This window comes from Eutrigla gurnardus, assembly GCF_963514095.1.
Source record: "Eutrigla gurnardus genome assembly, chromosome: 8".
Classification (NCBI taxonomy): domain Eukaryota; kingdom Metazoa; phylum Chordata; class Actinopteri; order Perciformes; family Triglidae; genus Eutrigla; species Eutrigla gurnardus.
In genome coordinates, this window is record NC_139922.1 from 10783082 (window position 1) to 10804673 (window position 21592).

At 41.4% G+C, this 21592-nt stretch overlaps 1 protein-coding gene across 2 annotated transcripts; it reads left to right on the plus strand.

Moving 5' to 3' along the window:
• The first annotated feature begins 1432 nt into the window (after positions 1-1432).
• On the plus strand, positions 1433-20640 carry dennd2c (DENN/MADD domain containing 2C). Of its 2 annotated transcripts, none has more exons than XM_084014643.1 (19): positions 1433-1693; positions 4497-5593; positions 8244-8368; positions 9127-9200; positions 9386-9544; positions 10645-10723; positions 11043-11087; positions 11571-11758; positions 12261-12370; positions 13045-13114; positions 13744-13821; positions 14215-14355; positions 14819-14967; positions 15734-15911; positions 16155-16196; positions 17245-17353; positions 17779-18021; positions 19657-19743; positions 19819-20640. In XM_084014643.1, the coding sequence occupies exons 2-19, from the start codon at positions 4710-4712 to the stop codon at positions 19848-19850; spliced, it is 2793 nt and encodes a 930-aa protein (XP_083870769.1). In that variant the 5' UTR covers positions 1433-1693; positions 4497-4709; the 3' UTR covers positions 19851-20640. The 2 variants fall into 2 exon arrangements, with proteins under 2 accessions (XP_083870769.1, XP_083870770.1); XM_084014644.1 differs by having other exon boundaries at positions 1434-1693; positions 11574-11758.
• The last annotated feature ends 952 nt before the right edge of the window (positions 20641-21592 follow it).

The following is a 21592-nucleotide window of genomic DNA, read 5'->3' on the forward strand; positions in this document are numbered from 1 at the left end:
CATGATATGCAGTCTTTTTTTGGCAGCACCTCGTTCTTTTACTCTTTGTACCAAAGGTAGTTTTCTGATGTTTCGTTTAGACATTTAGTTGTGGCTGCATAATGAAAGGGGGGATGTATCAGCCATGTCATTGATCTGGTTGCTGCATAATGCATCCTTTTACTATTAGTTCTCAACCGAGCCTCCGTGACGTCATGACATTTATCTTTGCTGGACTGCGTTTACACTAAACCTTGTTCCCTGAAGTCTTTGAACGTCTAAAGCACAACATTACAGGGTGTTGAAGGTCTTCATTCATTCATAAATGAAAGCAAAGTCCCAGTCATATTTATGAACTTGTGGGGTCGCGCAGGTGCAGCTCATAACACAGCGGTCGTATTTCCCAGGACACTTGAAGACAACAGTATTTATTCATCGTTGACAGCTGCAGCGGTTGATGTGATGACGTCTTCCCTATCGGACCGGGAGGATTCAACCAAACTTTCTCACAGTCACAGCTGCGTCAAGCGTGACAGAAACACCTAGAGTCAAACCGGAAGTAAAATGACCTGCCTGGAAAATAAGTTCAACTAAATTGTAAAAAATAGAGATGTAATCGGTCTATGATGAAATGTGTATCTGTGTCTAAAAAAACAGAATTAATATTTAGTTGGGGGAAACACGTGAGCAAAGTAGGTATGCGGGTCAGTGAGGGACAGTTTTTGACAGATTACCTCTGACAAACAATCCTGTGTGGATTAACAACTGTGGATTTAGCAGCCGGTGACCTCCAGTTCTGAAAAGTGAAGTCAAGCTTAAATGCCTTAAACTTGCATTCTCTCTACTGGCTGTCCTCTGGTTGCAAAAAGAAGTCTGATTGCATGGAAGTCTATGAGAAAATGGCCCTACTTCTCACCTGATTTATGATCTCAGTAAACATTATAGACATGAGTGTATGCTCTCACTGGGTGAATTCACCATGACTATGTCCACCGCTTGTTTACGGCATTTACCTTGAATTGGTAAATAGGCTAGTAATTACTAGGCTATACATCATTATCTTCTATTGACTGTTATATAAAAGACTGGAATGCTATTTTCTTCTTCCTCTCCTTCCCCCTTTTTGACTCAATATGAGAATTTTTGGCGTTTCCACACTTCGGTGACATAGACACGAAAACAGTAAAACATAACCTCCTGCAGTTTTTGATAAAAAGACGTTTGCCTTCAAAACCCATATACAATTATACCACTGAACATATAGCTACATAGGGGGGACACAAAACGGAGCGTTTTAATGTTATGGTGGAACATTGATTAATTGTATAATTCACTTCATGTTGGCGGCTGTCCGGGAGTTTATTTTGAAAGTTCTAACCGGAAGTCAAAAGTTGTGTGTCTGTCTTGACACTAACTGTCCTGAGAAGTAGGGCGAGGAGTGTTCTGCTTTACTTTTCTCCAGTATGTGGATATCTTCTTTGTTGTTGTGTGCAGTTATTCGTTATTAGACGGGCTAAACTTCATAAAAGTATATTTTCTAATAAGCTACCATTATCTGTTCGTGGACTCCAACGGCTGGACTTCTACAGACTGCTAGCTGCTCCGGGCTTGAACGATGCCAGCGAGCGGACTCGGCTTTTTATTTGTTTTTCATTTTCTCGGAAGAAAAATTAGGAAAGAACATGATTTTGCTCATCGTTTTTAACTGCCAGTGGTAAGTCACGGGGCATGACGTTTATGCATCTTCCCATGTGTTGTTACGGCGGTTGTATATCTATCTATCTATCACAACTCCTCCGACTACATCACTGTTAAGTTAAAGCTAGCAAAAACGTTACACGCGTTAACGTAAGAGTGCTGCATTCAGTAAGCTAATACCTATTAGCTGTCGTAGAAGTGTGTAAATCAGTTATCTTAGGCGAATTTCTCTATATACGTCGTAGTTATAGTTAACGCTAACTTTAAAGTATCAAATATGTATTTCTAAATCAATGAATCCTGATGTTCCATTCGGCGTGCATCCAATCGTTTAAATGGTGCTTTTTTCGTGCAATATAAATCTTCATATTTTACGAAAACGTGTATCCTGTATCGTTTCCAGCAGAAAAAGAAGAAGTTGAACGTGGTGATAGGAAGAGAACCATGTGAAGCAGCTACTTTTAGGTTATTTGTCTTTTCGTTACGGCCGTTTTACAGAGTAAAGATCTTTATGAACCCCGAGTGCGATTGAATTCATATTAATAGAATGAGGCGTTGCAATCAGGAAGGACATTTTAAATTTTGATAGTTCTGAAGGGAGTTTCGGATGTTTTCTTCGTGTAACAGAACGAGGGATAGGTTTTTTCTCTCCCTTCCATTATATGGTTATCTACACACGTTAACAATGTTAAAGGTCTTTGAACCTTGATGCAAAAGTGTAGCTACTGTATGGAAATCTTCTGCAGGTGTTGTCATATTTAGGAAAAGCAGTGGAGTTAATTAACAACTGACTGACTTTACAACTGAAATCAACTGAGATGTATATTCCACTTAAAAGGGTCAAATCACCATCAGGACCACTGTTAATGAATTGATTTGCATTCATTTTGCTCTAACCCCTTTTTTTTTTTATATCATAGCTGTTTTTTTAACATGGTATCCACAACAAATTAAGTGGTGTAGCTTCACCGGTGCTGTCAAAATGAATATTTAGTTGCACACAAACTGGTCTGGTGGCTGGTGATGGATCAGTCATTTTCAGGCAATTTATCTTGGTGTATCCATTTACGCTGGCAGACCCACATTATTCTTACATTCTAGCTTTAGCTGTCATTGCTGATGGCTGACCGCAGTGCAGCAACACCTCACCTACAACATGCTGTGTCATGTCGTGCTCCTTTGGGAGGGTGTTTTGTGGTGGTTTTGAAGGTGCAATTAGGTTTGATTTAGCTGCCACATGATGACGGGGTACTTTAGCTTCACGGGTCTCCTGTCTGGTTTCTACACAGATGAGCCAGTGAGTTTCACTGGGAAGTACAACGATATCTTTCTGCAGCCTAATAAATGTCAGCGAGGTTCATTTTGACACTCTGGCTCTGTGATGTGACATCACAACATCTAATCGCGTGCCAAACTGGTGTAGCTGGTTTATTTCTAGATTTACTGTGTGTCAAAGACAATGTTTGATTACCATCACAGGGTTTGAATATAGATGATCCAAACATAGCTCAAATCAGTGGTTTCAACTGGGTGCAAATCTCTGTGCACCATAATTATGGACAGTCGGCTGATCCTTCTTCCTGCAGCTCAGGAAGTGCAACTCATGCCTTCCTGCACTGCATACCGCACACAGAGAAATAATGCAAGTGGGTCAGTTCGGGAGACGCATTGTCATTGCGTGGTCTGGCAATGATTGAGCAGCATTCCAGTGCACACACACATACATTTGATTTAGGTCGAAATGAACAAAGGCGTCATTGCAAAACTGACTGACCAACTGTCTCTAGTTAAATTTATCCCCCCCCCCCCCCCCCCCCCCTCTTGTACAACTCTGCATGGAATGCAGACTCATAGAGTTATTATGTTCATGAGCTGTGCAGTGGAATTTTACCATGTCTCCCCTTCTCCACATTCTCTCAGCCTCGGTCCTGATGTGCAACGTGTCCAAATGGTTTAGTTCCAGCAAGCCAGGAGCTGCAGTACAAGAGTGTACAGTGACCGCATTGATGTCGACTCAAGGAGTGAGTCAGGGTGGATGCCGCTGCAGAGCCTTCCATCAAGTCTCAGTGTTTGATAGCAGTGGGTGAGAGCGAGCACAGATCAGAGCTCTATACCACTCACATTCTAATCTTTGGCCAAAGGCATCAGTTTATTGGATTCTACAGTCCTGTATGTTTGTATCTAGCATCTGATAAATGGTTAAACTATTTGAGAAGCTTTTATTCCACTGTGTAGATAGGTGTGGTTACAGTGTTTTCCTTCATTCCCCCTAATTGTCACTGGCTCTTTATGCAGAATCATGTGCTTTCTTACCTCTAAATCCCTTCCAATGCACATCATTCCCCATGATCTCAAAGACAGCGTTGCAAGAACACTAAATTGGATTTAATGCTTTGCTTTATCGTTGGCGTTTCATATTTGGCCAGCTATGGTTTGAGTTTTTGTTTTTGAGTTGAGTTTGCTCTGCGGTCAAGGAAGAGGTTTACGTAGAAGACAGAATTCCCCTGAGGCTAGAGGAGGGTGTTGAGGCGGTTCAAGACACGGCCACAGAGCAGCTAAAATCTGCGGTAACGTGTTCCTGTCACTGTCTTTTCTTATTCTTACTGGATTTATTTTTGGAAGCCGACCTTGACAGGAGCATGTCCTTCCTGAACGTCTCTCCGTCTCTTCCTACAAGTTGTGGACTGTGTCAGATGTTTGCTGTTTCAAAAGTAACTGTGTTCTCCTGCGTTATCCCTTTGACCCTGTGGACTGCTGTCTGGGCTTGTTTTGAAGTGCAGTGATTGATGAGTAATTGTTGTGTCTTGTCTTCTTTTTAGGTTGTTTACAAAAGGAGGCAAGGGGGAAATGACAATTTGCTAACACAAGACGAAGCAAGACATAAAGGATCAGTTACAACCATAAACCTTGCGGCGTTCCTGCGTTTCATCTTTTTTTCGCTGATCATTTCTGGATTAATTGAGAACAGATTACGTGGCTTTGCCTGTCTGTTGTGAGGAAATCCCTGATGCATTCACTTGCCCCCTCTCAACATGCTGGCTCTGAGGCTGGAGCAGGACAGGCAAGGGGGTGGTGAGGTTGATCGCCTGCAGAAAGGGGCCACCGTGGCTTGGCAGGGCCGCCAGTCAGGGAGGCCCCCTTCTCATGAGAAGGGCATTACCATCAGGGAGAAGATCTCCCAGTGGGAAGGTCGCAGCCAGGATGCCGGGGTGAAAGCACATCCTCCGACTGTATCCCGAACTCTGTCTGCAGATGTCCTGGGCAACGGATGTTCACATGAGGGATCGAGAGAGGGGCATCACGCAAAACCCAGCCTCTCCAAATCTAAGAGCTTGGCCTTAGATTTTAGGGAATCCCCAGCACAAACTGGACATGATGCAGTTAATAGGAAATCAGAACCTCTTCAGAAATGTTCCTTTGAATGTTCAACCCCAACCCAAGGAAACAAAGCACACATTTCTGCCTCTCCCAAAGTGGAGGCTAACTCCACTGACTCTACAGGTAAACAAATCTGCGCTGCCAACGATGACCAAAAAAAGGATCGCATCTTGGATGTTGAAGTAGTCTCTAAACTTCTACTACCTCTATCAACTGATGACCAAGGAGACAACATGCCTGCTGGAAACTTCTACACGTCACGCGGTTTCTGGCGTAAACTGGAGGGGGACAGGCTGCTCTGGGAGAAAGGCAGGGAGTCTTCAGGTGAAGCTCAGCCTCCTCCCAAACCGCTGCGGACGTTCCAGTATAGGGGAGCCAACAACAACAACACAGGGCACACAGCGGGATGGGACAGCAGATCCCCTCATATCAACCATTCTAAAGTGAGGAGTAGGAGAGTAGCCCACCCACCTAGCTTCCCACCTCCTCCATGTCCAGCAACTAAGACTAATGGGATATCAAGGCATAAAAAGAACAGGTGAGTCAATGCAATAAAAGCAGTTTAAATGGATGGGATATCTTGCAGTGCTGTTTTTGATCTAATTCATGTTTCACAAGAAAACCGCTCCAGCTGATTAGAATATGGAAATTCACAAATGCACATTAAACATTCTGCTTTAGACTAAAACAGAGATCTTATTGTATAGCAGCGACATATTTGGGGAAGTTTTGTGGAGAATACAGAGTGTTGGCTGGCATCCAGGTGTGATGTCACATGATAGCTGGCAGCATTGTTCTCTATTGTCTGGATGTGACCTAGTTCCTACGCAGCCAATGGTTCGGCGTCATCATCATTAGGCACGCACACACACACACCCACCCTCTCACACTCGCCTTTTCTCATTTACTGAAGGCTAAGCAAAACACAAGATAAGATGTTAGTAGGGATGCTACAATAGAAGATTTTATCATGGCTTGATCGTGGTGAATTTCAATTATCGGGATAATCATAAATATCATTATATGTGACTTGAAAAAGCTGTCCAGCTCGCTATCCATTATTTGTGCAGATGATTTATGATCTTATTTAAAGAGTATTTCTGAGGGAAACAGGACAGGCAGGCGGGATGTAACGTGATAGGAATTTGATTTGATCCTTGAAAAGATTAGCTCACGACCTTCTCTAACTGTGCAGAGCCAAAGTTTCAGATTGATGGATGGATGTCATGATATTATTGCTTAATACTTGCCTATATAAGCATGGTTCGCTTTTTGTTTCCCAGGAATAAAAAACATTTTTTATTGGATTTTGATATATAAATTATGTAGAGATATATTTTTTCAGGGGGAGTATGTTATTAAATTATTTTGGAAAGGATATGAAGTTTTCATTGTTGGGGCCAACAGGTCAAAAATGATTACAGTAGGCCGATCACATAAAACAGAATCCAGTTGAAAGTGAAATAAGAGGATCAGGCCAGCGTCTTTAAACTGCTAAAACATAGGAAACTAAACTATAAAACAAAGCCACAAAAAATGTACCAAACAAAGATATAAAGAAGAGTGAAAAAAATGACGGGCTGCATGGTGGTTTAGTGGGTAGCGCTGTCGCCTCACAGCGAGAGGGTTCCTGGTTCGGGTTTTTTCTGTGTGGAGTTTACATGTTCTCCCTGTGTTAGCGTGGGTTCTCTCCGGGTTCTCTCCATGCAGGATGGGGATAGGTTAATTGATGACTCTAAATGTCCAGTAAGTGTGAATGCGAGTATGTATCTAAATGTTGGCCCTTTGTCGCCCAAAGTCAGCTGGGATCGGCTTCAGCCCTAAACACTGCCCATTGACAGTCTGTAATGAATACAAATTCACATTGTTATTAAAAATGTAAATAACGTAAACTGATATAAATGGGGTGAGCAAAATAAAAGAAACACCTGTTTCTGTTTTACAGACGGCACCACAAACTCAAAAAGTTTAATAAACAGAACGGAACATCTTAATCTTGACAAAGGTGACATTTATTGCAAGAAGGCATGCAGCCATTCATGTATTATGAGGCAAACTCAAAACCATACTTAGAATAGCAATCTTTTGGACAACGCTGCATTTCACCTCAGTCACAAGTCAAGTAATAATGTCAATAGCACAAAAATGCAGCCTAGTTGAATTAAAGTGGAATGCCATTTTGTTTTTTTTGTTGGACATCAGTTCTCATTTATTTATCTCAGTAGCCTGTCGGTCTCAGTCATGTTACACATGGAGAGTTGTGGCTGGTTTAGTGGGATGAAAGCTAAATTCTAGCCCAATCTTGCAACAGTACACCTAATGATGAACAAAACAACAACTGTGATAATTGTAGTCATTATGTCAATAACTTGTCTCTTACCTGTAGTCCTCCTGTCCTATCTGCACACGGTGAAAATAGTTTGACACGGCTTCTTGTTTACCAACTTCAGAGGAAGCCATTAGCTGTCATTCATTCTTGTGCATTATGAGATTCCTCCATAGGGTTCGGCATGACATCACACTGAACCATGAATCATATGACTGTATTCTCTGTTTCAGCACATTACAAAAGCACCTTCAATCAAGTATATGGAAAAACATGATCACATGAAACTTGCTTTGAACTTATACCCAAACTTTATATGAAAGTAAATCTGCTCTAAGCAGCGGCTGCAGCTCTGAGGTAGAGCAAACCGTCCGAGTGTCCTTGGGCAACATACTGAACCCCAAATTGCCTCGAAGGCTGTGTGCAAATGAGTGAGATTAGATCCTGATGGGCAGGTGGCTCCTCTGTATCCGTATGAATGTGTGTGAATAGACATGTAGTGTAAAGCAGTGCAGGTTCGTCTTCATTTTTAAACGTTTCAGTGGAGGAAAGTTGTGACCTAATTGTTACGATGACAGCTGTCATAGTGCCAACTGCTATCTGTCCAAATCCAGTGAGTCTTTTTCCTTGTTTTGCTTTCTAAACGTTTGGACCATATGCTCAGTCGTTTCCTGTCAAGACAGTTTATCACACTCTTGTCTGTCCTGCTGTGTTTGATATCAACATAAGGAATTTTGTGGTGGGACGCTGACTTAACATTAGACAAAAGAGTGAACAATAGCATGGCTTCTATCTTTAGGACAGCAGCCAGGCCTCTCTTTTACACTGCCTTCCCTTCCCTTCCCTTCCCTCCCCACCACAGGAAGTCATTTGAGTACGAGGATGCTGCACGTCTGACGGCAAAGCAAGGCACTCTGGGAGGCGAGGAGCGACACTCGGGGCTGTACCATGCCTACTCTGACGACAATATTTACGAGGACATTGTTTGTATGTCGAACCCCCCTTGTCATATAAACTCAGAAATGATTGGAGCTGATTGTGCATGCATTTCTGTAGCTTTTGATCGTTACACTCACTGTCATGTATTTTAAACCACTTAACCTAGCACTGGTTTTGTTTAAAAGGAGACAAAGACAGGATGTTATAAAGACTGCTGGGTGCCTGTCATTGGTTGAATTTACAGTTGTAAATTACCCCTTTATAACTTATTATATTACCATAACAGAACCTGTTAAAGAGGGATGTTGTACAGGAACTAATCCGGAAAAAGAGCAACTGGGGAAAATTCCCGTTTCCTACTGGTTTCACACAGATCTTCTAGTTTCTGGAATATTAAGATATTTTGAGAGTTATATTGAAGTTTGAAATACTGCACAATTGTACAATGTAGTGATTTGTAATAAATTGGGACAGGTAGTAAAAAGGCATTGTTTTCATACTTCTGCATCAGCTGTTGCAGTTAAGTAACCTCCAATGGAAGGAATTAGACACAGGTTCTGCAGTGAAATGAAAAGTATTTGTATCTAGATGTTCAACACTTAAACCATTAACCTGCAAAATGATGCACAGCATGTTTTGAAATGAAAATAACAGTTAGTTGCAGCCCTTTCTGTATCCATATGAATTGCAGTGTAGTTGTTTATCTGCTTTTATACTATTCTTCTTGAAAGGTGTGGTGAAACGTTTAGCTACTGAAACATCCAGTCACCCTGTCTTTTCTCCCCCATCACTCTGTCCTCACCCAGGTGAAATGACCAGAGATACCCCCTATGAGGATGTCAAGCTATCTCCCATGTGTCTCCCCATTGCAAAGCCAAAGGTAATGGAAGACACACAATTCATGCCTCCTTTTCACACTTCGGAAATAGTTTTCATTAGTTGTGAATTTGTGCATAAAATGAGCCTGGCCTGACCTGAGATACTAAGGGAGGGAGTAGGAAGTATTGCACTTTGATACCATGTTATTACCTAAGACCAAGCAATGACTCCACACTTGTCTTCCAGCTGCCTCCTAAACCCCAAACGTTGCAAGGCTACGCTAGCAAACTGGAGAGGAGGAGGTTCCAAACGTCGACACCATCCAAATCGTCAACACTTGCAAATACTCCCAAACCAGCTACACCCCGACGTGCAGTCACTCAAAAAATACAGAGGACACCTCAGGTACATCCTACATTAGTGTGTCATTGTGATTGATACGGACGTGTTTTGGTTTTATGTCTTCGCGTTGGTGACGACTGTGGCCGGACGGAATGACCGCAAGGCAGTAATTCTGGTTTTGAATTGCCCTATTGTAGACAAACAAAGTGGTATGCGCTGTGATTAATGGGGAATCGTGCGACATGTTGGAAATAACAGAAGGGGGTGTGACTTGTTGAGCAGGAAGGAGAAGACGCTGAGAGAAATAGATAGTCGTAGAGCAACATGCGGGAATACTTCATGAGAGTTCAGACAGAAGACATTTATTCAAACATACGACTCATGGCAGTGGGCCGAGCATGGACGTGGAGAAACTTTAGCAGTAAGGTACAGTAACGAAACGCACTAATGTATGGACATATATATGTAAAGGTGATAACTGGAAAAGGATTATAGCTTTAGAAGCCACATGGCACGGGTGTTGTGTTGACCAGCCGGTTCAACAAATGTCACTGAAGGTTGTTTTAGGAAGGTGTTATAAACAGTATGTCTTTGTTGACCGGATTGTTTTCCATTATGGAACTTAATAACAAAAGGTTTGGAACAAATAAACTGATTCGTAACATTTATCATAGATGCGTTGTGCTGCGCTGAAACTCTTGTAGATCACATCTCTGAAAATGTCGTTCAAACAATCAAAAGGGGCATAGACATGATAACACCTCATTATGGCGTTTTCTGCTTAACAGCTGTACCATTATTGTAGTCGGGGCATTTTACTTTCTTTCCATACACTGTCATTCAAGTTGGCTTCCTGAACTGGCAGTGTGTTGTGTCCCGTTAAAGATAAGTTTTAGCTTCCTGTAAGTGTTTGTTTGTGTGTTGAGCACAAGTCTGTGTAGAAATGCAGGACGTTATTTAGTTGACGAGACTCCACGACTCCACTCTGTTCTTTCATGGCATTAACAGAAGAATGCAGGAATGTAAGGTAAAAAAAATGCTGACAATCTCTAATATAATCATGTTCTTAGTGGCTGTTATATCAAGATTCTCTGTAATCACGATGCTATAATGGCTGTGAAATTATGGGGCTGACAAGTACCTGTGTGTGTTCCACTACACAGTACGTCAACAAGATCGAGACCATCTTTGACGACAAGCGGGGGAGGAAGAGGGTAAAGAACCAGGGAGTCTCAATGCGAGGTAAAACACACACACACACACACACACACACACACACACACACACACACACACACACACACACACACACACACACACACACACACACACACACAGATTGTCATAAATGTCACTCACATCAACACTTCAATAAGATTAGCTCGTGCCTCTTCGGGGGAAATACCCAGCTTTTCGATGGTACACACAAGGCCAGCTGTGCAGGTGAAGCCCCTGATTGTGTAACAAAGGCCGACTGTCTGCATCCAATTATGGCTTCTCAAGTCTTTTCCATTCCCTTGTTTCTCCCTAATCGTCCCTACTCTGATTCATATCCACAATAGAAGAGACCAGCGGGACAGAGAGTGACCCCGAGGACATCGCCAAAGGTATCACCATGGAATTAATGTCTACTGTGTCTCTTTCTGGAAACAGGTTTTATGAATTAAGTAAGAAATTGTAATTTTCTCAGTTAGTATTTATCATCGACACTCCCAAGTGTAAACAAAGGGCTGCGTCAAAAAAGAAACATTCATAGAATCTCTAAAGAATTTATTAGCTCCAGGGAATTTATTATCGCTCTTCTTTGCCAGTTAATGTTGCATTTTTCTGTCCAATCAAGTGACATACAACCATAGTGGGACCACCGAATTGTACATGATGGGAACATGACGTGCTGAAATAATAAGTCATTTATCAATCAAAAATGCCAAGCGCTCAGTGGTTTCTGGATACTGTGTGTTTAAGAATAAATGTCACAATGAAACTGTACATTTGTTAATATTTAAAATGACTCATATTGCATGAGCGTGCTGGATGGTATATGTCCCAGGACAAGCATTTACTCTATAGTCTCATTGTGTGGTGTCCAGCAGGCTCCAGGAGATCAGTTTACATCCAGTCTACACTGAAACGCCGGCCAGGCTACCGCACCCTGGAGAGAGACCTGATCCAGCTGCAGCAGCAGCAGCTTTTCCAGATCTTCGTAGTGGTGTCGCTGAGAAAAGGCTCCCCAGGAAAAACCTACACCCCTGAGATCACGCAGCAGTTCCCCAAACTGGTGAGATGGAGCTTTTGACATGAGCTCACCTTTCTTCTAGGCAAAGCACACAACTTTACTTTGGTTATAGTGCTTTAACTGAGTGGTATTCTCTGCAATTAGGACAAGGTCATGTCCAAAATATAATCTTGTTTGGCAAAATTAAAGGAACATGATTCAATTATTTCAAGGGGAATTTCTCAGGTTTACAGTCAAGAGCTTTAATGTAAGCAAGTTTTTCCATATTCATTTTTATTCATATTTCAGCCGCTTTAAATGTTGAGCGAAGGTTTGGTCTCAGGCACCTTTATTAGACGGTACTAATTGTTACTTGGTGGCGATGGAGAACAAGAGGTTATGTATATGCTTGAGACAGTAAACCCTACTGAAGTTCCTTTTAATACCTCACGCTCAATTAAAATGAGTTCTATTAAATTATCATATAATGCAATTAAATGACAGATTTCACATGGGCCAGACATTTTGGAGCGCCATTGCTGTAACTGGAGTTGCTCTGTTTCAGTTTGAGAAGTCATCCCGGCTCTCCAGAGAGGCGGAGGATCAGCTCAAGGTCATTCCCAAGTTCTGCTTCCCCGACTCACAGGACTGGAAGCCCTCCGCACATATGCCAAGGTCAGCACATGCGCTACAGTAATATTGTTAGCATGCTAGATGTATACAGAAGTAACTGTATCTTATAGGCTATAAATGACACAGTGGTTACATGATGCACTTTTCCTTTATATCGGTTCTTTCTTTTGTTGTCCTTATACACAGATCTTTCATTTGTTCTAATAAGCATTCTAACTTTTCTCTCCTGTACAGTATTTGCAAGCATGGTAATTATCAGTTGCATTATGTTTAATACCACCATTTCCTATTTATATCCTCAGCTGAAACCCATACATTGTTGCTGCAACAACTCAAATTCCCCACAGGGATACTTAAGATTTCAACTGATCTAATTAAATGTCTGAGTGCTCAGAGGCTTTCTTCTTCTTCTTCTCTCTTTTCTTTTTTTACAACCGGGTATTGTTCATTGTTGTAAATTGAGTCATGATCTCAATGCCTCCCTGACCTTACATACTTATCTGTGGTAGTGCAAGTTAATAAAAAGACACACCTGTCCATTTTCCTGTGTGCTCTGCCTTCATATCTCCTTAGAGTAAACAGTCCTGACATTAATCAACCATAAGTAATTCCCATCTCCTCTTTATACAAGGAAGTACACATTCCTATGTCTATTACATATGTTTTAGGCAGTAAAAAGTCAAGTAAAATCACTTGTGTGTGTTGATGTTTCACAGTGAGACCTTCTCCTTCGTCCTGACTGGAGAGGACGGCAGCTGCTGGTTTTGTTACTGCCGTAAGATCTTGGTGAGTGCGGCTGAGTAACATTAGCATGTGAATCAGTGACTGTTTGTGTGTCTCGTGTGATGACATGGCAGCCCGCCACATGCTTACTCACCATCTCTGAGGAAATGTGAATCAGTATATGTGAATAACAGACGGTAAACCACAAATCAGTGACAGAGAGCAAGAAGTATTTCATCATTTTCCCCTTTCTTTGCCTCACAAGGAGAGTTCTTAGGCCTTTGTAAGACACTTTTCAAAACACACTTTTTAAGCTTGAAATGATGTGGTGTGTACCGGTATATGCCTTTTCTGTTTTCTTTGTGAACATACTGTGGTCGTCTTGTTGGGCTCTCTTCAACTACGTTGTGTTTATTCTATCTTTAGTGTCGATAATTAGGCCAAGCCTAACATGACGAGTTTTATGTTTTCATTGGTAGATAAGCCGACCGCTACTATCATAAAAGTTTGGACTTTAGAATCTTAATTTGTTTAGTTGTTGTCATTGAAAAATACTTTTAAACTCAATAAAAGGTCAAATCGGCTCTTGATGAGAACTTAATTGTACTCTGTAAAATGTAAATATGTGATGAGGCAAAGATATCTCTGTTGTAACCTGTTTTATGACATATGAAACTATGTGTGTCTTTTAGCCCATTGGAAAAGGGAAGAGGCTTCCTGAGGTGCATTGTATTGTCAGCAAACTGGGCTGTTTCAGCCTCTTTGCAAAGGTAAGGCAACCATACAATGCTTCCGCTCCCTTGTTTCTGCCAATAGAAGCCGTTGTAGGGAGATGAATGGAGCTGGATTTACTAAAATGTACTGGGAGTCTACTTGAAGTGTGTGAAAGCTGCTGCCTTGAAACCTCTTGTATGTATTAGGGTGGAATGAGGCTTGTCTAGAAGATAATCCCTGGGTGTGTTTTTTTATTATTCCTAAAAAGAAATGAGTAGCTGTGTCACACCCGTTTTCCTGTTGGCTGGGGGAAATTTACAGTAACAGTAGGTGTGAGTATGGTCAAAGGGGAAAAAACGTCATTTACGTGGTTCTGTTCTGTCGTTTCGACTTTATCAACACTAGTTCTTTCAGGACACACTGTGATTTGTCTGCCTCTGTCTGTCCAGATTTTGGACGAGGTGGAGAGGCGCAGGGAGATTTCCCCAGCGCTGGTTTACCCTTTTATGCGTAGCGTGATGGAGGCCCCTTTTCCAGCTCCTGGACGCACAGTCACGATCAAGAGCTTCCTCCCTGGCTCTGGGAATGAGGTAACCCTGAAACCAAAAGGGGAAATGTTAATTAGTAGTTTAGTTGCAACTAACCGCTCCTTTCTGCAGACGCAGAATGAGTCAGAAGAAGAGGTCGTCTGTGTAAACAATAGGGATAGCTATTTCAGCCTTGAAGAATTGATGTTGGGACAGCTAAATACAACACTCAACAATAATCAATTTAGTCGTTCGCATACTCAAAATAACAAATGGCCCTTCCCAAAACTCAGATGAATTGCTGCAAAATCACTGCTTTCTTCTCTTTCAGCAGTTGGGTGACTCTTAAGACGCCAACTTTCACATTTCTGAGCTCCATCCTCCACCTGGATGTATTTTAAGATTATTTTAAAGTCTTTACAGGTTTCAGGCACTGACCCAACAGTCAACGTGGAACAGCTGATGTAAACGGCTACAGGTTACACCACTGAATTTGCACTCAGCCAGACTCTTGTTGCTTTGCCAGGTGCTGACTTTGTGTCGACCAGTGGACTCCAGACTGGAGCACGTGGACTTTGACAGTCTGCTGCAGTGTCTCAGTGTGGGGAATCTCCTGCAGGTGTTTGCCTCCCTTCTGCTCGAGAGGCGGGTCATCTTCATCGCTGACAAACTCAGGTGCGTCCGTGGTACAGTTGAAAATGTTAGACCCATTGATACGTGCCTGCTGTGTGTTTGATGCTTGATTACAGCACACTGGGCCCAGGGCCAGTGTTATGTATGTCTGTGTACCTTGGCCTCAATGCTCAGGAATGGCAAAGTCCAAACAGCAAGTCAAGTCAGGTTTATTTGTACAGCCCCATATCACTGACAGTGTCTCAGTGGGCTCTACAGGGCAACAACAATAACATGTCCTTATTTAGCGGGACATTTTGTCTTTATTTAAGGCAAGATTTTAATTCAGTTTCAAGCAGTTTAGAAGCAGTATCACTATGGAGACCTTTTACATGCACAACAAACCATATAACACACTTAAAGAAAGGGACAAGCATAATCGGTCCTCTTTAAGTCAGTTTATGCCCTAGAGAAGAAATCTAATAATCTCACAGTAGATAGGATATTAACATTCCACAGATTTTGGAGAAGAAATGTTAATTGAAACATCAGTTTGAAGTTATTAAAAATTCCATCTGAGGCGTATAATAGCAGCCGTTTGTAAAGGGACAAGGAGTCCCATACTGCATGAGGGGTATTAGCATGGATCAGTTGCATCGCAAACTCATCGTTTGCTAAAAGAAAACCTCACTTTGAAGATGCGGTTGGAAAATAATGACCTAACGTGAGCACAATATTATCAGGGAAGCTCTGTTTTACATCTTTGAGTCATTTGATCTGTGTGAGAACTGAATCCTGTTTTTGTTGTTCTCTCCCCTGTTGACTGTAGTGTGTTGTCTCGGTGTAGCCATGCGGTGCTTGCGCTGCTGTACCCCTTCACCTGGCAGCACACCTTTGTGCCTGTGCTACCGGCCAGCATGCTGGACATCAGCTGCTCCCCCACCCCGTTCCTCATCGGGGTGCTGGCACCTTGCCTGCCTGAGCTGCTGGAGCTGCCCATCGAGGAGGTCGGTCACAACTCTGGTCCAGTGTTTTCAAATCTTTGTCCAGTTTGTCGTCTAAATATAAAGGTCTGTCTGCGTAAAGGTTTTTGGGCCGTGAGTTGCACAGTGGTTTCCACTGTGTGTGAGTAGTTGTGGTGAAACACCCTCAAGTTTCTGGTTCAGGCTCACCCAAGCTTTTAATAGCTCTTGTTGTGAAATAGTGAACTGTTGCAGTCAGTAACTGTCATTCTTTCTTCTCATTCCCAGGTGCTCATAGTGGATCTATGTGCAGACAAGTTTGTCGTTCAGGTTTGTACACATAGCAGTGTATAATGGGAGTGATAGGCGCGGTCCCACTAGGGAAATATGGCGTTGCCTAGACTTGTCCCTTGTTTGCACACAGAATAGTTTTGAGGGTGACAGGGAGAAAATGATGTTACACTCAAAAGTGCTGCAGGGGTGAAACTACATAGGATGTAAGTCCAGACTAGAATCATGTCATGATGCAGACAGGAAGGCTGTTTGCAGCCGCAGGTTTGTCAACAGTACTGAGTTTATTCAGATCCCGATCAGCACATTTGTTTATTGTATTTATTTTTCTGTGTGTCTTAATTTGGGTTTCTATTTGACATCAATCGTTATGTCTCTTTCTATATTAACGACAAGTTAATGTGCAGTGATCGACTTGCCACCCTCTCAACATTAGCTGTTTCATATACAGAACTCTAATTTCATTGATGTAACTTCCCTCCTCAGCATGAGACATGATTGTTGAATAAAAGGACTTAAGCTGATTTGACATGCAAAGTGTAGATATTTAGAATTATGTTCTGTTCTTTTGCCACTGAAGCACATGAGATTTGAAATGGGTAATTTCCCAAATACTTGGGAAGATTGCCTGATGATTTAAATCATCCTTTGTGCATCACAAGACATAATGGATCCAAACTGATTGGCCAAACATCATCAATCAACACATGGGCCACCCATCACTAAAGAATACACAGTGTTATGTTTCAGTCCACTGGTCAGGCAATGATTCCCACTGAAGCAAAAACTATCAGTAATGTCTGTTGTGACAGTTAGGGATGGGACTATTTTATTGTGGGTCGCATTAAAAATCACTCACAATAAATGAATTGTGGTGACTTTTCATTATCGGTATAATCTCAAACATTGTCATGCGTGACGTGAACAAGCAGTCTAGCTCTATTATGGTGAAGAAATGAAAACATTAGCCTGATTTAAAATAAAATACAGGTCACAAAAAAGTAACAATGTATCATTTAATTGTGTGTTCGAGACGGCTCAGATGTATGTTTGTAAATGACGTGACCTTTCCTGTGATGCGTGACAGCTGGGCGATGAAGACTGCATCCTGCCCAGTAAACTGCAGGCAGCACTGCAGCAGATCTTGGAGGAGAAGGAAGATATCCTGAGACAGGAGGATGGAGCCAGATCTGGAGGTTGGTATAAACAGAGACACTGTACATCTTACAGCTGCCTTGTTATATCATCACCAGACAAGCTTACTTTCTCTTCTTGGTTACAATAATAATAGTATAGCTGATTCTTTTGTTTAGCGGGCTCAATCTATGATGAGAAATGGACAGCTAATGCCTGCAGAGTCTTTAGTTTATTCAATTCTTTTTAACTTGGCAGATGAAACCGTAATCAGATGTTCACTTGTGAACTAGTTAGGTTGTTTATGAAATCATCATTTGCAGTGCATCAATTTGTGTACCACAATAAAGACACTTCAATATTAATTCATAGTGTAAGTAAAATCCTTTAAAGTCGAGCGGAAATGAAAATATATCTGTATCATGCTCTTGATGTAAAATGTGTGTGTTTAGTTTTTTATTAACCCTCCACCACGTGTCCCCTCCAGGTCAGCAGGCTGACCTGAGCTCTCTGGTATCGGAGGGTTTTGTGCGGTTCTTCGTTGAGCTGGTGGGCCACTATCCTCTCCACATGTTGGAGTCCTCCAACGGAAGCAGGGAGGTCCAGCGTGACAGCTTCCGCAAATCTCACCCCTCCCGCGGAGTCCGCCAGTTCCTGCAGCTCTTCATGGATACTCAGATGTTTGCTGGCTTTATTCAGGACAAAGAGCTACGCAAGGGAGGAGGAAGAGGTACATGTGTTGATGCAGCAGCGCCAATAGTCATGAGGGTGGATTCTTTCAAAAACGGATAAAGAAAAATGTGTTTCTACATGAGTTTATGAAATAGCTGTTTAGATTAACCAGTGGGGACTAGTTTCTCTGTTTCCATTAAGGTGCACTGATATGAATTCTTAAAAGACTAAGAAAGATTACATTTCTTCACACTCAGTTGTGACAGAGTATAGCTCATCAAAACCAATACTCGGTGTTTGAAGTATGAAGAGGAGTGTGGATGCACCCTGTGATCTACACTGCTACTGTTTAATTCAGTCATACCAAAGCAGACACATGACCCAACTTAATGAGATGGCATGCACTGACCTAAAAACAGGGTTAAGATCATCTCTGTGCATGCAAATACCAGAACAATGAACCATGTTGCATTTGAAGAGAATCTTTGTTCATTTGAACTAGGGCAGTGCCTGTACACAACATGCATGTTCATAACGGCCAGGACGCTTGGCTGGTGGAGTTTTCTCCAGAAGCGTCATACAAACAAACAGCAGTGAAATAGGCCTACAGGCTGGTTCACAAGAACAAATACCAGACGTTACCATTCTGCAAGGAAAGGGCCACAAACAGCAACTTTCCCTAAATAACTTACAAAAGGCCCCAAAGAACTTCAAAATTCTAGTCAGCCATGTACTAGTACTTCTACTTCAGAGGACAACAATGTAGCACTACATTTACTTGGCAGAGAAAAGTTACTGTTACGTTGCAGATTCAGGTTTGACTTGTGAAATATAAGAATAAAATACGATACATTATTAATTACATTATTAAACTAGACTTGAAAGCTCCACCTTAAACAGACGTTTAGTACATTTAAGTCCAATGTCTTGATAATGCCTCTCATTAATTCTGACCTTTACTGTGGGGGTTAAATAATTCAACTTTAAATAGAAAACAGTTTCACTTTAGAAACAGTTTTGAGTACTCTTCTACTACTGCCAATACCAACATTCCCAGTAAGAGAAAGGATGAAAAGTAACTAATAACTAAACTAACTGAAAAACACACCCAGGTCGGGGTTCCTCGTGGTCGGAAACATTAGTGAAATACACTTAATGGAGGTTATTTTCAAATTTCTTTGCCACAACCACTGTGTTATAAAGTAGAAATAGGCATATTAGTTGCTTGCTTCAAAGTAAATACTACAGTAATAAAGGCTATAATGAGTCTTAATAATAAGTTGATATGACAAAAACGTACACAATTTGAGTTGCAAAGACAGAGAAACACTGTTACTCTGTAGGCTATCCGCTCATGCTCGTTTGGTTGTAATGTTATCCAGCATTCATGTAGCATTAGCAGATCATATCCAGGATCCAACAGCAAAAGTGAACTGCAGTCGATGGGTTAGAGTCCTGAAGCTCCGCCCCCGCTGCTGCACAAAGCTGTGTCCTTGTTTGGTCAAAGCTTATTAACATTGCCTAAAATGCACCAAATTCAGAAAAAAGGGCTTCATATACCTGCCAAGTGTGCAGTGGATGGGATGAGTGTTTTTTTAGATATTCAAAGGAAAGAGATTCCTTGCTTTATAGTTAGATATCAATTCTCTACACATTCTGTCACGATGGCTCAACAGTTGAATCTTCCTCCCAGGTCTCTTTGAGGTCAGAGTGGCCGAGTATCTGGATTCGTACCCTGAGTCGGAGCCAAGCGGTGTGAACAAATTCCTCAAAGGACTGGGTAAGCCTCGCTCTGTTATCAAACGTTCACTTTCAAAGGTTCATTCTCAACTGCTAATTGTTTTTCTCTCTTCAGGAAACAAGATGAAGCTCCTACAGATGAAATGAAAACACACCTTGACTTTTAAATGAAAGACTTTGTGATTACAAACAAAAGACTTGTTGCTGCTGGACTTGTTGAGGAAATGAATGCGGAGGAGACTCGCCTCTAGATGTGAATGGGACAGTGAAGACCACATTTACCTTCTAGCCTTCCATGTACGTCTGAGAGCAGGGCACTTTTTATCGGAGGAAAACTGGAACAGCTATTTCTCTTCAATAGTTTTATGAAACCTGGAGTACGAGACAAGGAAACCTACCAAAAACATTCCAGCTACTTAACCTCAGTTCTCACCCTGAACATGTGTGGTTGTAACTATCTGCTCTTTGACACATAGATTCAGCTCCGCCGCACAATGTGCATTTTACAGTAAATGCAAGTTAAATGTCAACTTTCAATCCTGTAAATATTTTACAACTGAAAGTGATCCGTATGGTTCCAATCGGATGCATGTTTTTATACATTTTTATGTGACTCAATTATCCATGTTGCTTTTCCTTCAGCACAAACTGTTTCTATGTGTTTGCATTTCAGATCAAGTAGGTCTATTAACTCTGATCGGAACATTTCAAGTGTTAAGACTCCAGCTTCAAACGCATCAATCAAAATTAGTATTTACATCTTCAGGAAATTTGGTTCGTTTTATTTTATGTCCTTGGCTTTCTCCTTATTAACTGGAGTTGTAAATATGTGTTTTTATTTTGCACAATGTTGAGAACCAGTGTACAGTATTTGGAATATTTTTGTATTAACGCATGATATGATGTGTCTTCCATTAAATAAATGGAGTCTCAAGGACGGCATTTAATGATTGAGTATGTTTCTAGAAAAGTGGTTGTACGGTAACTTCATCCTTCCTCCGGCTTGAAAGCTGGCTGATGGCTGGGGATGTGCAGCTGAGCTCCAAAACCTGGATGCTAGCTTGGACCTGCACGAAGCTTCTATGAGAGTGTCTGCAAAGCTGGGCATTGAGTGGTTTGAAGTCCTCTTCGAAACCACCATGTCGAGATTCGTAATGTCAAATCCTCTACCAGACGGATTCTACCTGTAGGAGACGACCTGATCATGGAACAATCCTGTGTCAAGACATCATCCACGGAGGGTTTGGCATTTGACTGCATCCGATTGAAGGAAAAAGGTTTTTCCCACCTGAACTCTGGAACCTGGTGGACTCGGCCAGCTTAACGCATCCCCAAAGGTCATCCCACACAACAGGCGGGCAGCGGGGCTCATCAGAGCCAGTCAACAAGCTAAGATGGCTTTTTTTTTAAACTACACTGTTTTTTATTATCTTTTCAACACACTAAACATTGACTTTTTACAGTACACAATACACAATGATTTTCTTATCTTTGAAATACTGCAGAATTATTTTTTCTATCTTTAATATGACTTTAAAAATAGTATAGAATTATTTTTTTATTACTTGTTTTTTTGCGAAATTATACTACAATATGACTTTTTAGGATATACTTAATTTTTAAAATATACTATGACTACTATATATTTTTTTAGCATACAATGAACATTTGTATGACTTTTGCTGACTCATGCTATAAAATGATAATAACAGCTAGTTTCAGGGTCTGAAGGTAGAGTAGTACTTTTTTTTTAATACAAACTATACTGACTTGTCTTTGACACACTATACTATGATTTTTTTTGTGACTTTCTCATACTACACGTTCTCTGTCCACAGAGAAGAGTCACTGGATCTGTTCTGAACGGTAAAATTAAACACCATGACTGT

Bases quoted from the DNA above. Each gene is read 5' to 3' on its own strand.
- dennd2c (XM_084014643.1), top strand. From the start codon at position 4,710: ATGCTGGCTCTGAGGCTGGAGCAGGACAGGCAAGGGGGTGGTGAGGTT. The intron at 9,545-10,644 runs GTACATCCTACA...TCCACTACACAG, and splicing joins AAATACAGAGGACACCTCAG to TACGTCAACAAGATCGAGAC. The intron at 12,371-13,044 runs GTCAGCACATGC...GATGTTTCACAG, and splicing joins CCCTCCGCACATATGCCAAG to TGAGACCTTCTCCTTCGTCC.